The 16,478-nt window shown below is 33.5% G+C and overlaps 1 protein-coding gene and 1 long non-coding RNA gene across 4 annotated transcripts; one reads left to right on the top strand and one right to left on the bottom strand.

Annotated features, from left to right (window-relative positions):
- The first annotated feature begins 690 nt into the window (after nucleotides 1-690).
- LOC149494962 (uncharacterized) lies at nucleotides 691-8,792 on the top strand. Of its 3 annotated transcripts, XR_016321749.1 has the most exons (4): nucleotides 691-1,084; nucleotides 1,821-1,902; nucleotides 7,624-7,705; nucleotides 8,499-8,792. It is a non-coding gene; the product is annotated as an uncharacterized LOC149494962 (long non-coding RNA). The 3 variants fall into 3 exon arrangements; XR_016321751.1 differs by lacking the exons at nucleotides 7,624-7,705; nucleotides 8,499-8,792 and adding an exon at nucleotides 2,696-3,286; XR_016321750.1 differs by lacking the exons at nucleotides 691-1,084; nucleotides 1,821-1,902 and adding an exon at nucleotides 6,494-6,887.
- Nucleotides 8,793-9,912: 1,120 nt separating this feature from the next.
- Nucleotides 9,913-15,902, bottom strand: LOC105644279 (proton pump-interactor). Its single transcript, XM_089724055.1, has 7 exons — nucleotides 15,714-15,902; nucleotides 14,589-14,998; nucleotides 12,928-13,113; nucleotides 12,588-12,767; nucleotides 12,268-12,462; nucleotides 11,226-11,324; nucleotides 9,913-11,138 (listed from the first exon to the last, which is right to left on the bottom strand). The coding sequence occupies exons 2-7, from the start codon at nucleotides 14,958-14,960 to the stop codon at nucleotides 10,512-10,514; spliced, it is 1,659 nt and encodes a 552-aa protein (XP_089580181.1). The 5' UTR covers nucleotides 14,961-14,998; nucleotides 15,714-15,902; the 3' UTR covers nucleotides 9,913-10,511.
- Nucleotides 15,903-16,478: the final 576 nt, after the last annotated feature.

Consider the following 16,478-nt stretch of genomic DNA (forward strand, 5'->3'; position numbering starts at 1 on the left):
CGATTATCAATACTAATGCAAGAAGCTTTCAACATATCTAATGGTAAAAATAATTATAGACAATAAAATAAAATATTATTATTAATTATAAGATTATATTTTAATTAGCATCTAAGATTTCTATTGAAATACCCCGAATTTTTATTTTCTAAACTTTGGAATTTTTATTAAATCAAAAATCTGAATTTTTGATAATATGGGTTGTTACGATCGAGCAATTCTAACTTTGAGTCCAAATTTGAATTGGGCCCAAGCCCAAAACGGATTATTCGGGATTTTCGATTGGACAATGCTTAAAATGTTGATGAAGTAAAATAGGATACAAATTATTAATTGATTTTAAATATATGATTATGTATGTAATTGGTATATAAACTAAAATCAAATATTATTACTGTTACTATTTTTATTGAGTAAATGAAGGGAATGTTTTCTAACCTAACTGAATAATAAAAATTAAATCAAACCAAACTCGGGAATCAAAGCGATTTTTTTGAAAACCACACGGATAATCTGAAAACCAAGTGAAAAACCTACAAATCAAATAAAAATCGAGCTAAATCATTGAGTTGGACCAAACCGGTTCGAATCGAACCGGAATGGCCTTGAAACCTCTAGAAACACTCCCTTTCTTTTTATTTTTTTTCTCTCTTCTTCTTCGCACATGCAAGGAGCAGCGCCGCTCCTCCTCCTCCTCCTCCTCCTCCTCCTTCTTCTTCTTCTTTTTCTTCTTCTTCTTTCTCTTCTTTCTTTCCTTTTCCTTTCTTCTTCCTTGGATCTGCGTCGGCGTTGTGTTCCAGCCGCTCCAGCAGAGGCGATCGACCACCGAGCGCCACCGCACGCAGCTCCGGCGCCACGTCCAGCCGCTCCACGTCGCAGCGCCTCCACCAGCTTCCTGGGTCAGATCGCGCGGCACGAGCAGACCCAACCTCCCTCTGTCTTCGTTCGAGAAAACGTCGCGCCATCGCCACCGCCTAGTCGCTGCTCCAGCGCGCCTCCGACCACCAACAGCCACTGCTCTCCGATCCGGCACGCGTGGAAATTTCCGATCTAGCAGAAATTCTACAAAAAAATTATATTTGGGGTATAAATTAATTTAAATGCATTTTCGTTAATTAATTTAATTTTATTCATGGTAGTTAATTAAATTTAGTCATGTTAGTTAGTTTAATTTTAATAATTTAGTTGATTAATTTGATTTTAGTAATTTTAGTGAATTAAATCGATTTTAGTAATCTTGATTAATTAATTTGATTTAGCAATTTTGATTAGTTAAATGAATTTAATTTGGTTAGATCTACTAAATTAATTTAATTTAGTGTTGATCCATTGATTAATAAAAATTACTTGAATAATTAAAATTAAATTCGTGTAATAAATAAATTGTTAGGAATGATGATATATAGAATTAAAGAAACATTTATAAATTTATGTTGATATGGAAAATATGGAGGATGGGAGAAATTGACTTGTTTGATTGCCCGATGGATGGGCTGTGTGGTTTGAAATATTTGATGAACTGTTGATATCTTAACAGGTGGATAGTCCAATTTTTAGGGGAGATGCCGCCGAAATTTCGGTAGAAAAATAAAATAAATTTCGGTAGAAAGTAAAATAGAGTTCGGTAGAAAAATAAAAATTGAAATTAATATCGAGAGTAGATTACGTAAAAAAAAAAAATTTAGGAGAAGACCCAGATATATATATATGCATATATAACAAGTGAATTAAATGACTGGTAACCGAAATAAATAAATGAATGTGAAATATAAGTTTTTGGATTAAAATTCTTATTTAGAATTTTCTTGTTTATTTTAAAGGTTTATGGAATACCAAAATGCGAGAACAAAAGCTGGAAGCATGTGGCTATAAAGACAGTCCTTTAAAGGACAATAAAGAACTGTGAGTAGTGTTAGATAACTAGTATCATCCACCTGCATTCATGCATTCATGGCTAAATGTTATCATGCATTATTTTATTGAATTGCCATATCGTGCTGCACTATTTGTATTGCTTGATTCGCTGTGATGTGATATTGCTGTGCTTTGTTTATGTGGAATTGGGATGAAGTGGGTCACCATGGGTTTGTGAGAATGGTATATGTGATATGGATCCTGAATATGATATGAAATTTGGCCGGGTAAATGGGAGATCGGCGCCCCCGTGTGCACCTGCTGCTATGATCTGTGTGATATGGAAAACCACAGGTTGGTTTCTTTATTGGGCGCACCTGATAATCTAGATCTGATCGCAGCCCGCAGGGTGGCCTCCTGTTGTGAGCGCCTGATGATCTAGATTTGATGGAGACGCCCGGGTTACCTCCTGTTGGTATGAAAAAGAAAAGAGAGAATGGAAAAACAATGAGAGGGCTGGTCAAGTGAGGATTAGACCGGTCGGCCAGTATGGGGGATCGGCTCCCTGGTGCACACGTGAGAGGATGGGCCATGTGGGAGGACGGCTCATCGGGGGTTCGGTGACTCCACTGACTAATTTCCACGTGATGTGATTATATGAAGGTGATAATAATTGTGGTTGCTGTTGTATTGTCATTTGTGTGACACTGCATGATCATAAATTTAATCGATAAACAAATAAAAATATTTTAGCATTTGTATGATTGTGTGGGGTGAGAGGGTTATCTAACCCTACTCATTGAGTTTGGCGCTCACTCCTGCCTGCCTATTTTTTTTCCAGGTAATAGAAGAAAGAAAAATCCTATGGAGTTGAGACATAAGTATAGAAGACTGTAAACAATAAATAAATGATGATGTAAATATACAGGTAGAGTTTCGCAATTGTATTCTAGTGGGTTGTAGATGAACTGTACTAGTGATACATAATTGAAATAGATTATTGGGCCTGTATCCACAGTTATGAATAGTAAATGAGAATTGCATAATATAGGCTTACTACGGGCTTCGGGGGCCTTAAGCCCACCCAGGTCCTAGTGCCGGTCCGGTCCATGGAAATGGGTCGTGACAAAGTTGGTATCAGAGCATAAGTTAGGCCTTAGGAATCAATTGCGGAACATAGGAAAAGAAGTATAGGACTCCTATGTTGGGATCGGCCGTAACCAACAAAGGAGTTGTAGTCTGGATTGAATTCCATTTTAGTGCCGGTGGACGCATCGTGCACGAGAACGGAAGGAAATCTGTATGAAACTTAGGATGAGAACTAAAGGGACATAAATAATAGGAAATTATAAATAGGTCTGGGTAACTGACGTTTATAAAATAAATATTTTGAGCTTTGCTAAATTCCCTCCATCTATTTTGAAGCAGAAGATCAGTTGAAAATTGGTGTAATGGCCTGATCACCCAGTACACCTTGATTCGACAAGAGACACTGCTTCAAAAAATTATTTGAAATTGTTTAGAAAAGAATTGGGAGTTTTAAAGACAATAAGAACGTGAGTTTATTTAAACTATGATTTGAAAAAAAAAAAAAAAAAATGTTTGATTATTTGCGTATTGGAACTTGTTTTTATTGTGAAGTTTCAATTAATTGCTTGGTTTTATTATTCTGTCGGCATGTCAAAATTTGTTTGATTTTAGAATTTAAATGATTTACAAGAATTACATGTTTGATTTATTTTATTGTCTATCCCGAGGACTAAATTAGGCTTACAGAAATTGATACTGATAAATTAATAATAAATGGTATAGAATATGAATTTGAATGAAAATTTCAATTAAGATATAGATTAAATTCTAAAAATGTTACGGTTAGGTAATAAAAAGTGGAAATTGTAATTTAAATTAAATTAAGGGTTAGAAAATGAGGGTTTAGGACAAATAATCATACTAGACAAGAAATCCTCAATTAACTGAGGCAAAATTTAAGGATGTAAAAAAGAGAAAATTTGTAAATTATTTAAAGTATAACATTAAGGAGAATAGAGACCTAGAGGCATAATTAAAAAGAATCAGATGTAGAAACGATAAATTGTGTCTAAGGATAATGAAAGGTATTGATTGAGGTGGATGTTGATATGTAGAATTTAGATGGAGTAATTAAAACAGTATAAAGGAGAAAAAGGTGAATTAATTATGTGAAAGAAAATAATGTTAACTGGATATGTCATATTGAGGTGAGGCAGAATGACTGGACATAATAAAGAAGCATGTAAAAATTTCCTTTGGAGAAATTAGTATGACGGGTAAGATTGTAGTACTTTTAAGTATAATCAAAAGTGGCTAGTGAATAATTGGGCAAAAGTTTGAAAAAATAACTAAATAAATAAAGATAAGATAATAATAATAATATAAATATAAATAATAAATCATTAATGAAAATAAATTTTGGAAAAATTTAAGGTGTGGACCAGTCTATTTGACAGACTAATAATAGAGAAAGGAATAGTAATAATGGAGATTAGAATATTTTTGGTTTAAGAGGATTATTTAGGAATGAACTATGTAACAGTAGACTGGAACTAGATGAGTTGAGGACTGTCCTCGTGGAGATAGACAATTCATTTTTGTGTTAAATACAAAAAGATTTTAGAAAATACAATGGGTGTTGATTTTCAAACTTTTCGAAAATAGGTTATATTACCATTGATATTGGTTTTTGAAGGAAATAAAAGTGAAATGCAAATTTCTATTATAAGAATTTCAAAGTTATATATGAGTGACATGCCGATATTTTTAACAGTGGAAAAGGAAAATTATTTTGAAATTGTTTGTAATGGTCAGTTACCCATAGGATGGTCGACCTAGAGTATAGTCGTCAACTCATTAGTCGAATTTTGAATAAACGATTAATCTGTCAGTGAAACAATGTATAGTGAGAGTATTAATAAATGAGGATTCTTAAATTACTCAAAACTCCTTAGTTAGTACACACATTCGATGAAATGCACAAGAAATAGCTAGTATCGTAGACTATTAGTACAAGTGAATCTGATGAGGCAGAAATTTTCTCAAAATAAGAAATAGAAATCAATAAAAATTTAAAGATAGATACGTTAAGAACTGTAATTTTTAGTATTATGCCTTTTAGACTATAATGACTTGTGACAAATCAGAACTAGAGAGTCGTGATATTTAAATTTGAAGTTTTGGGTAGTTGCTAGATCATAAGAAAATTATTCAACTTTAGGGGATGTTTTGGAGTTAAAAGACATGTTAATAAAGTACAATTGAAACATGTGGCAATTAATTTCTCCGAAGTCTTCGATAAATATTAAAATTAATTAATTTAAATCCTGACAGGATGGTTGTCGGTAAAGAAAAAGAATATTCGAAGTTGACTCTTCTATGAGACAATGCTTTGACTTACGTTGATTATGGGGCTATCTGAAAATGATAACAGTAGTAGATGTAAACAACCCATTAATAGATTAAACAATTAAACTTCAAGAGGTTAAATTAGTAAAATGTACAGTTATTAGTTGAGGTTGAGACGATAACAACAGGTGGCAGTGTGCTAACCTGAGAAACTAGAAATGATAAGGTTAAATGGATAAATTTAAGGAAGTTGTAAATACCTTGTTAGACATAAATAAGAAAAGATGAGATAGATAAATTGATACTATATTTTAAAACTTGGATGGAAAAATTTAACAATTAGCTTATGTATTATAAATGTGGAGTAGGACCTTGCTATTATTTCATAAATAAAGTATAAACTGAACGTTCATATGGAAACAAATAAATTAATTTTTTAAATGAAAGTAAATAAGCTTCGGCTAGGTGGTACTATGTAGCTTGAACGAAATTTTATTCTAAATATAATAATTGGCGGTAGAAGTACAATCAGAATACCCCCACTCACTTTGTTTTCTCGATATGTATTTTCGCTTTTGAGCTGTCTCTTTGGTATTGGAAGCAATTTCTTGCAACTTTAAAATTTTCCATGCATCCATTCTTATTCTTTCCCACTAGATTCAATTCGAGGACGAATTGTCTTAAGGGGGGGAGATTGAAATACCCCGAATTTTTATTTTCTAAACTTTGGAATTTTTATTAAATCAAAAATCTGAATTTTTGATAATATGGGTTGTTACGATCGAGCAATTCTAACTTTGAGTCCAAATTTGAATTGGGCCCAAGCCCAAAACGGATTATTCGGGATTTTCGATTGGACAATGCTTAAAATGTTGATGAAGTAAAATAGGATACAAATTATTAATTGATTTTAAATATATGATTATGTATGTAATTGGTATATAAACTAAAATCAAATATTATTACTGTTACTATTTTTATTGAGTAAATGAAGGGAATGTTTTCTAACCTAACTGAATAATAAAAATTAAATCAAACCAAACTCGGGAATCAAAGCGATTTTTTTGAAAACCACACGGATAATCTGAAAACCAAGTGAAAAACCTACAAATCAAATAAAAATCGAGCTAAATCATTGAGTTGGACCAAACCGGTTCGAATCGAACCGGAATGGCCTTGAAACCTCTAGAAACACTCCCTTTCTTTTTATTTTTTTTCTCTCTTCTTCTTCGCACATGCAAGGAGCAGCGCCGCTCCTCCTCCTCCTCCTCCTCCTCCTCCTTCTTCTTCTTCTTTTTCTTCTTCTTCTTTCTCTTCTTTCTTTCCTTTTCCTTTCTTCTTCCTTGGATCTGCGTCGGCGTTGTGTTCCAGCCGCTCCAGCAGAGGCGATCGACCACCGAGCGCCACCGCACGCAGCTCCGGCGCCACGTCCAGCCGCTCCACGTCGCAGCGCCTCCACCAGCTTCCTGGGTCAGATCGCGCGGCACGAGCAGACCCAACCTCCCTCTGTCTTCGTTCGAGAAAACGTCGCGCCATCGCCACCGCCTAGTCGCTGCTCCAGCGCGCCTCCGACCACCAACAGCCACTGCTCTCCGATCCGGCACGCGTGGAAATTTCCGATCTAGCAGAAATTCTACAAAAAAATTATATTTGGGGTATAAATTAATTTAAATGCATTTTCGTTAATTAATTTAATTTTATTCATGGTAGTTAATTAAATTTAGTCATGTTAGTTAGTTTAATTTTTAATAATTTAGTTGATTAATTTGATTTTAGTAATTTTAGTGAATTAAATCGATTTTAGTAATCTTGATTAATTAATTTGATTTAGCAATTTTGATTAGTTAAATGAATTTAATTTGGTTAGATCTACTAAATTAATTTAATTTAGTGTTGATCCATTGATTAATAAAAATTACTTGAATAATTAAAATTAAATTCGTGTAATAAATAAATTGTTAGGAATGATGATATATAGAATTAAAGAAACATTTATAAATTTATGTTGATATGGAAAATATGGAGGATGGGAGAAATTGACTTGTTTGATTGCCCGATGGATGGGCTGTGTGGTTTGAAATATTTGATGAACTGTTGATATCTTAACAGGTGGATAGTCCAATTTTTAGGGGAGATGCCGCCGAAATTTCGGTAGAAAAATAAAATAAATTTCGGTAGAAAGTAAAATAGAGTTCGGTAGAAAAATAAAAATTGAAATTAATATCGAGAGTAGATTACGTAAAAAAAAAAATTTAGGAGAAGACCCAGATATATATATATGCATATATAACAAGTGAATTAAATGACCGGTAACCGAAATAAATAAATGAATGTGAAATATAAGTTTTTGGATTAAAATTCTTATTTAGAATTTTCTTGTTTATTTTAAAGGTTTATGGAATACCAAAATGCGAGAACAAAAGCTGGAAGCATGTGGCTATAAAGACAGTCCTTTAAAGGACAATAAAGAACTGTGAGTAGTGTTAGATAACTAGTATCATCCACCTGCATTCATGCATTCACGGCTAAATGTTATCATGCATTATTTTGTTGAATTGCCATATCGTGCTGCACTATTTGTATTGCTTGATTCGCTGTGATGTGATATTGCTGTGCTTTGTTTATGTGGAATTGGGATGAAGTGGGTCACCATGGGTTTGTGAGAATGGTATATGTGATATGGATCCTGAATATGATATGAAATTTGGCCGGGTAAATGGGAGATCGGCGCCCCCGTGTGCACCTGCTGCTATGATCTGTGTGATATGGAAAACCACAGGTTGGTTTCTTTATTGGGCGCACCTGATAATCTAGATCTGATCGCAGCCCGCAGGGTGGCCTCCTGTTGTGAGCGCCTGATGATCTAGATTTGATGGAGACGCCCGGGTTACCTCCTGTTGGTATGAAAAAGAAAAGAGAGAATGGAAAAACAATGAGAGGGCTGGTCAAGTGAGGATTAGACCGGTCGGCCAGTATGGGGGATCGGCTCCCTGGTGCACACGTGAGAGGATGGGCCATGTGGGAGGACGGCTCATCGGGGGTTCGGTGACTCCACTGACTAATTTCCACGTGATGTGATTATATGAAGGTGATAATAATTGTGGTTGCTGTTGTATTGTCATTTGTGTGACACTGCATGATCATAAATTTAATCGATAAACAAATAAAAATATTTTAGCATTTGTATGATTGTGTGGGGTGAGAGGGTTATCTAACCCTACTCATTGAGTTTGGCGCTCACTCCTGCCTGCCTATTTTTTTTCCAGGTAATAGAAGAAAGAAAAATCCTATGGAGTTGAGACATAAGTATAGAAGACTGTAAACAATAAATAAATGATGATGTAAATATACAGGTAGAGTTTCGCAATTGTATTCTAGTGGGTTGTAGATGAACTGTACTAGTGATACATAATTGAAATAGATTATTGGGCCTGTATCCACAGTTATGAATAGTAAATGAGAATTGCATAATATAGGCTTACTACGGGCTTCGGGGGCCTTAAGCCCACCCAGGTCCTAGTGCCGGTCCGGTCCATGGAAATGGGTCGTGACATCTATAAACAAAAGCATTTGATTAGAAATAATTAACCATTGATAAATTGAATTTTAACATTTTATTCATTTTTATACAATCACGAGAAGAATAAGATAAACATACATTCATGCAAACACGTTAAGTAATTTTAATATATTAATTTTAAAATATATAATTAAATATAAATTTTTTTGATAATTTAAAATAAATTAATTAAATAGAATAAATTAGATGAAGTAATAAATATTAAAATTTTTGTGCGTGTGTGCGTGAAGTATTAAAAAATTTAAAAGTATCACATTTTAAAAAATATATCTAAAATTCAAAACTTAAAACTCATAATTCTCTATTTATATATTAATTATTCAAATATTATATGCGTCTATACTATTCAAAAGTTTAAAAGAATATATTTAAAAAAAATAACGAAAAAATCTCTAAACTTCAATAAAATTAAAAGTCATGATTATCTATTTATATATTAATTATTCAAATATTGTGTTTGAGAATATATTATTTCTCTATTTTAATATACTAACATTCAAATTATTTCTCTATTTTAATATATTAGTATTCAAACAAGTGTTACACGTTGCTAATAGTTAAACATACATGTTGAAATGATTATTTGTAATTTTTTAATTAAAATTCAAATTAGCCGGACATTTTAAAAACTCAAATATATTATAGATTATACAAATATATTTCTATTTTTTTATATTAATCAAATTTTTTATAATTATATTTATTTATTATTTATTATTTTTAAATAATTATAAACAAATTATCGAATAAAAATATTAATTTAATTTAATCTGAAGGTATCAATTTAATTGCAAGGAATCAACTTAACTTGGACAATGCTCACCCTAAAACTAACATGGGCCTGCTTTGAAACGTAAGAAGGGGTAGACCATCCTCTATGTGAACAAGAACTCATCTCCACCTTTGTATGTACATCCCAAAGTAATTGCCAGAGGGAAAACAAAAAAAAGAGGATTTTACTCCCTCATAAGAACACATTCAAAAAAAGAAGACACTTTCATTCTCAGGTCTCTCCTAAACCAAAATGCAAACCTGAAAAGGAAATTTGCCTGACAATGAAAATTCTCATGTTAAGTGAATAGGATCGAAGGCACAAAATATATTCTGAAAATGAACTTCTAAATTTCCAAATAAAAGCAAAGGCTTCAGTTAACATTCATGAAATTTAACCAAGTCAAAATTTGGAAGCATAAAAAACAAACCAAATGTATATCATTTTTCTTGCTAAAGTATTTTAAACTGCATCTGCTATGACCACCAACATTATGAGCTTTGAGTCCATCCTGCAACAGGATGCAACGAGCAAAATTGTCTTAGTTCGTTCTTCTAAAAGACCTAGCCACTCGCATGTTCATCAAGCAGAAAACTGTCCACCACTCTACACAATTACTCCTATTTCCACTTCTTCAGTGAAGATAGTAGTATCCAGTGACTGCAAACACAAGGAGCAGCAAAGCTGCAACAGCAGCCCACATCCAGTAGTTGGTCGTCTTTTTCTTCCTCAAGATGGCTTTTGGAAGTGAATCTGGACCCTTTGGTCGAGTCCTGTACCTAACACTATTCTCCTTTCTCACTCTTTCCTTTGAGGGAGCTGGAGGCTCATCATCCACTTCAACCTTTTCAGTTTCTGCTGCCTCTACAACCGCTTCAGATGGTTCCTCAGCTTCAGCTGACGGAGCAGAAATTGCAGCCTTCTTCTTCAATTTCTTTTCACGCTCCTGTAAGTACAGATTAGAAGTAATGTTTCAGTTCCATTTTCAACAGTTAAGAAAAATAGTATATGCAAGCAATTATCAGGAACTAAGGAATAAGTAATAATTTCCTTGAGCTTTTTCTCTGCTTCCTTTTGAGCTCTTATTGCTGCTTTAGCTGCAGCTTTCTCAGCCAGTTTCTTCTTCCTTTCCAGGGCTTGCTTAGCTTTTACCATCTCTTCTTCTCTTTTAAGCTCCTTCAACTTTGATTCATCAATTTCCTCCTTCGCAGGACTCCTCTTTTCTGGCACATAGATCTCATCAGCTACATCAATATGGTCCGAGGTTGCCTTTGAACCAGTCTTACTTGATTCTTTTTGGGCCTTCTGGGTAGCTGCAATATCCTTTTGTGCAGCAGGTTTTGGTTCTTCCTTCACCCGTTTTACATTAGGTTTAGCCACTGGTTCTGGTTCAGACTGTACTGCTGACTCCACAACAACCAATGGCTTCTCATCAGGGTTTCTGATTCGTCCATCTCTGCTCAACTGTCGCATGTCAAGTGATGGCAAAATTCTTTTCTCATAATCATCCCTAAAGGCTTTGTTGCTGCTCCAGAGGGACACAAATTTGTCAACCTAGTCAAGAATAAAAACACAAGGTTAGCATGTAGCAGAATAATCAGCTATTAGATGTTCAACAAAACAAGTACTTGTCTAGCATACCTCTTCATGAGCAAGCTTCTCAAGAGCCTGAACATCTTTCTTAGCAGCAAGATCTTTAGCTTCAGTTATGGTCTTACGGCTGTTGTAGAAGTGGACATTCTGATAGAGAGAGAGAGACGACAGTATAAATCGAAATGCAAATAATGCTGACAGACTTCATCCAAACAGATAAATTTTAGCACCGCATATGACCAGAGCAGAATGCCAATCAATATAGTGCTATAAGTGAGGGACCAATGGATGAAAGGAATAACCATTAAGTCATTCTCATGCAAATTAAGACCATATAATTCTTTGCAAAAGGGAGTTCGCTTATGATTGGCTTTCTAGCTTTTTGCATCAACTCAGCATTGGTAAAACAAACTTTCAACTAGAAGCATCATAGTAAAAATATATGGGCTTGTGCTTCTTGATTGATAGAAACCAAAAGCTAACATACATAAAATTCTTCCTAATTCAGGATTATTCAATATTGTGTAAATGGAACCAATATATAGTTGCAATTCATGTTCATTATTGTTTCAACCACGAACAACATTAGTATAAGATTTGTTAAAAACTGAACTGACAAGTCTCAATCCAACCAACACACTAACAACCTAACTCCCGATATGGTGCAAACAAAGCAAGGAGAAAATTTTTAGACCAAACCCAATAAAAAGAAAGCGAGGGAGGGAGAGCAGAAGGGAGATGGAGAGACAGAGCACTGTAAAATCACCACAGAACTGTGATGCAAGAGAGGGAACCATAAAAAGGGAAGAAGGGAGGAAGAAAACTTAATAGAAGGTTAATTCACGTAACAAATCCACATCAGAATCTCATTTCTATACTCGAGAAATTTTTTGCCCAAGCGTACAACTTGATCTCAGCACCAGCAAGTTTCGATGATAACATTGAGCGACTCAGTTAAATCATTCATCAAGAAGATTGTAGATATAACATAAGTGTTTCTTTTTATATTGTTGCATATATATAGAAAAACAGATAGCAACACACAAAAAGACTTAAATCATTGCAAAAAAACACTGATATAAAATATTACCCCATCATCACGCTGTTGTCTCAAGGACTTGATATTTTCAAATGCTTTGTCCCTCTTGACTGTAACAGCTTCCAGATCATCCTGCAATGACTTGATTTCAGCATCCAATGCCTTCACTTTTTCTTTAAGTAGACCAATTCTTGTCCCAACCGCCTGTTTCTCCTTTCTTACTCCATCCAAGTCAACGCCCATAAGCTATAATAACAAAAATATTCCAAGTTACCATATGCGTGCTAATGACTACAAATATTCCTAACTGGAGAAGTCAATGAAACCACAAACTTTCAATACATTAGAAGTCAAAACTTCATATCACTTACTTTGACCTGGTCTTGAATAGCTTCTTTCTGGCCCAGTGAATCCTGAATCTTTGCTCTCATAGCAGCATTTGCAATTACTTTGTCCCTTGTCCCCTCAAGCTGTTTGATTTCTCTAAGTATTTTCTTTTCCTCAGTCAATGGGATGCTCTCATGTTCTATGCAGTATCGCAAGCCATTGATCTAAATTCACCAATGCAAAAAAAAAAAAAAAAAAAAAAAAAAAAAAAAAAAAAAAAAAGAAAAGGAACATAAATAAAATAGCATCAAGTCATCGACATAGTTCTGCTCAAAAGAAATTGTTGGCTAGCAATATTACAAAAAGCTAATAACTATAACATACAACATCATTGAGCTCTTCCTCAGATGAACACAGAGCACCACGACCTGCATTGTTTGTGCTGCGTAGCTTTCCCAGTGCCTGCTGCAGAGGTTCTATTTCCTTCCTTTTCTCATCAACGATATTTCGGTATTGATCATTTTCGTTTCTTAGAGTTTTAACCTGTTCCATCAATTCTGCGCGCACCGACTAGATGGGAAACAAAAAAAAAAGAATTAGAATTAATTGTTTGGAGGTTACGAGGCTGGTAATACCAACAGGCATGGTCTTAATCTATAATTTGAAAAGAATTCTAACAACTTTTGGCATATTAGACTAGCGGGCAAACTCATGGTTAAATGGAGGACAAACAGAGTTGTTCCCATCAAAACAGTAACTACACCATTCACCCCAAATTGAGGTTGAAAGTGTCATTCAAACATCACAAGAATCAATCATGGATCTGAAAGCAGTCAAATAAAGAGGTTTGACTCTAAATAGAATTCCTAGAGTATGCCAAGGATTTTATTTCAATAAATGAATCCATAGACCTCTTCAACTGCCAGTTTGACAACTATCAGTAGCTCGTAGCAGAAAACCAGCCAAAACATTCACAGAGACACCATTAAATTAATTCTATTAGCTTTAATCCAAGCGAAAAAGGGCAATGGCAATGATAGTGTTAAAAATGTCAACAGAAGATTTTACAAATTTGCTATGCAAATATAGCAAATGCTTTAGAAGCTTATTAGCTAGACTAATAAGAAACCATATCATCCATGAGATGTTGGATTGGCATTTTTTCACTCATAAGATGGTTCAAATTAAAATCAAACATTCATCAAGGTCATCTTTTCAAAATCAAGGTATTTCAATATTTTTACTAAAGACACAAATGCAAGTGAAACTAAAACCAACATGCTCCCTTTGAATAAGAAACCTTGTGTCTTCCATTTTCTTAATCATTTAAAAGGGAAATGAGAGGAGAGATTAGTAAGGGAACTGAATTTAATTGAAAAACATGTATGCACACAAAATTATTGCAAACAACTTGTCTTAAAAGACTAACTCAAAACCAACTAATTTTCTTGATATAACTTTTTTGATCAAAGGGAATTTCCATTAGAAAGATTCCTCCTGTATCTCTTTCTCATTCTCTTCTGAACTAAACATAGAAAATAAGACAGTGGATTAAATTAAAATATTTACAAAAACACCACAAACATTTTTAAAAAAGAGCTTCCCTCAGTAAATGCATTGTCAAAATCTGGTACCACAAATAGCTTTTACAATAAAAGGTTGATCATGTTCACATTTATCTTGTACTACAAAGTAACTGCAGATTTCTTTTTACTAAAAGAGTTTGCCAGGTATGCATTTCTTTCATACATATAAAGCATGTCTGATAATCCTTTATTGACTGACTCATTAATTTTCAAAGAAGAAAAGCTCCAAAATAAGTTGTTTAGATACCATATTAACCTGTGGCAGCAAACAGAAATATTTTGTATATCCTGACAATTGATAACGAGTTAAAGACTTCCTTTACGGCCTTAACTACCATAATTGCTCCAGCAAATGTTAGTTCCTAAAAAATAATTAAGATTTGGCAACTGGAATCACCCAGAGATAATACGGCTAAAACTGCTAGTTCAAGTTGACAGACAAGTAACTTTTTAACATACCCTCTTTGCTTTCAACTCTTCCAAAATCTGAAACCTGGATTGATTAGTCCTTTGAATCTCCCTGTCAGCCGAATCAATTTTGGCTTTTATTTTTGGATCATCAAATGGTCGGTATCTTACAAAATAAAAGGTATGGATCTGCCTTGGAGCAGGCCACTCGTCAGCTGCTTCTTTTGGGAACTTGGCATCTGCAACAATGTCCGCTTCTTTTGCGGGCTCCTCATCCTGGGAACCGAATTTGATAGGCTCTTTAAACCCTGATTCCATATCCAGTTTCCCATTTTCCTTCTCATGCAGAAATGAGTTGTCTACTTCAGCAACAGTCTCAACGGGTACATGAGCCATTTCAGATCCCACAACCTCAACACCCATCCTTTCAACAAAAGATCAGCCTTGAGAATTGAAAAATCCTGAATTACAAATAATTAAAATTTTACCAAATATGTAATTAAAGATTCAACAGAACGAATTTTATAACATAACCAAATACAATTCACTTGTTCTGCAGGATTTTGTTTATGAAAGATCAAATAGAGTAACAAGAACAATAATTTCCCAAAATAATAATAATAATAATAATCAAATAAATAAATAAACAATTCAAGATTCAAAAAAGTCAGTGAATCTATATAACATACTGAAAAATAACAGTTTTCTACAATAAGCAACCAACAAGAGCATTAACCAATCATTCAAGAAACAAAGAAACCAAAGCACTTAAATAAATCCAGATAAAATAATCAGGAAGATATCAAAGAAAATCCAAAATAATCAGGAAGATATCAAAGAAAATCCATGCAATTGAGATATCAAATCCATTAAATAAAAATCCAAAAGAAAAACAAAAGCTAACTCAATTGAGCAACAAAACCAATATCATAAAACCACATTAAATCATAACAATAATCTCAGCAGTAGTAAATAATGGTATTCGCAAAGATCAACACATAGCAAGCATCCTATAAACAAATCCAACAAAAACCAAAACCAGATCAATGAAAAATAAAATAAAAGATCAAGAACATACCACCACCAAAGTAAAAGGTGCATAGAAAATAAAAGAAAGAAATCGAATTGCATAAAACAAGAGAAGAGGAAAAAGCAAAAGAAATGGCAGATTATTACCAGAGACAGAAAGGAAGAGAAGCAGAAAGAGAAGACCCCCTTGACAAAGGGCCCCCAAGTTTCGAGTTTTGGCAAAAACCAAACAAAACGGGTCAGATCTCAAAACCTCTCTCTCTTTTTAAATTTCTCAGTTTCCTGTTCTTTTTCTTGATTTTCTGTTTTCCTTGAAAGAAAGACAGACTGACTAGTGGGTAATACTAATAGCTATATTTACTAGGTGTCCATTTAGAGAGAGAGAGCTAGAGAATTAGGGAGGATATTCCGGTTATGAATTTCTACATGCAGTAAAAAAGATTATATTATTATTTTTTTTTTTCCCCTTTTTTTCCACTTGCATAGAAAATTAGTGAAAAAAGATAAGAAGAATTATTTTAGAATTTTTAAGACTTATTAAAATTAAATTAAAAAAAATTATTAATATATATATATATATAGAGAGAGAGAGTTGTAAAATTATTATGGGGAAAAAAATGCTAGGCTTTTCTTTCAACATCCTTTCAAATCAAATTAAGCAAAATTTGTATAAAGTAAAACAACTTAATTTGGAGCTGTATGATTTGTTATTTAAAATGAACAAATTGAATTTCAAATTTAAAAAATTTAAATTCAATCCTAAAGGGTATATCTCTATCTCTATGTAGATGTGATGTTTTAGTTTTAATCTCCAAATCATTTTCTTCAAATATTTTAAGTAACTTGTAAATAAAAATAGTTAAACTTTAGCTATAAGTAAAATAAATTTCGTTTTCGCATAAATTTTTTATT

Source organism: Jatropha curcas, chromosome 7, assembly GCF_041381405.1.
Source record: "Jatropha curcas cultivar XTBG-Jc1 chromosome 7, XTBG_Jcur_1.0, whole genome shotgun sequence".
Classification (NCBI taxonomy): domain Eukaryota; kingdom Viridiplantae; phylum Streptophyta; class Magnoliopsida; order Malpighiales; family Euphorbiaceae; genus Jatropha; species Jatropha curcas.

Coding starts and splice junctions, on each gene's coding strand:
- LOC105644279 (XM_089724055.1), bottom strand. CDS start 14,960: ATGGGTGTTGAGGTTGTGGGATCTGAAATGGCTCATGTACCCGTTGAG. Junction 12,463..12,587: donor CTATTCAAGACCAGGTCAAA/GTAAGTGATATG, acceptor TTGTTATTATAG/CTTATGGGCGTTGACTTGGA. Junction 11,139..11,225: donor AGAAGCTTGCTCATGAAGAG/GTATGCTAGACA, acceptor ATTCTTGACTAG/GTTGACAAATTTGTGTCCCT.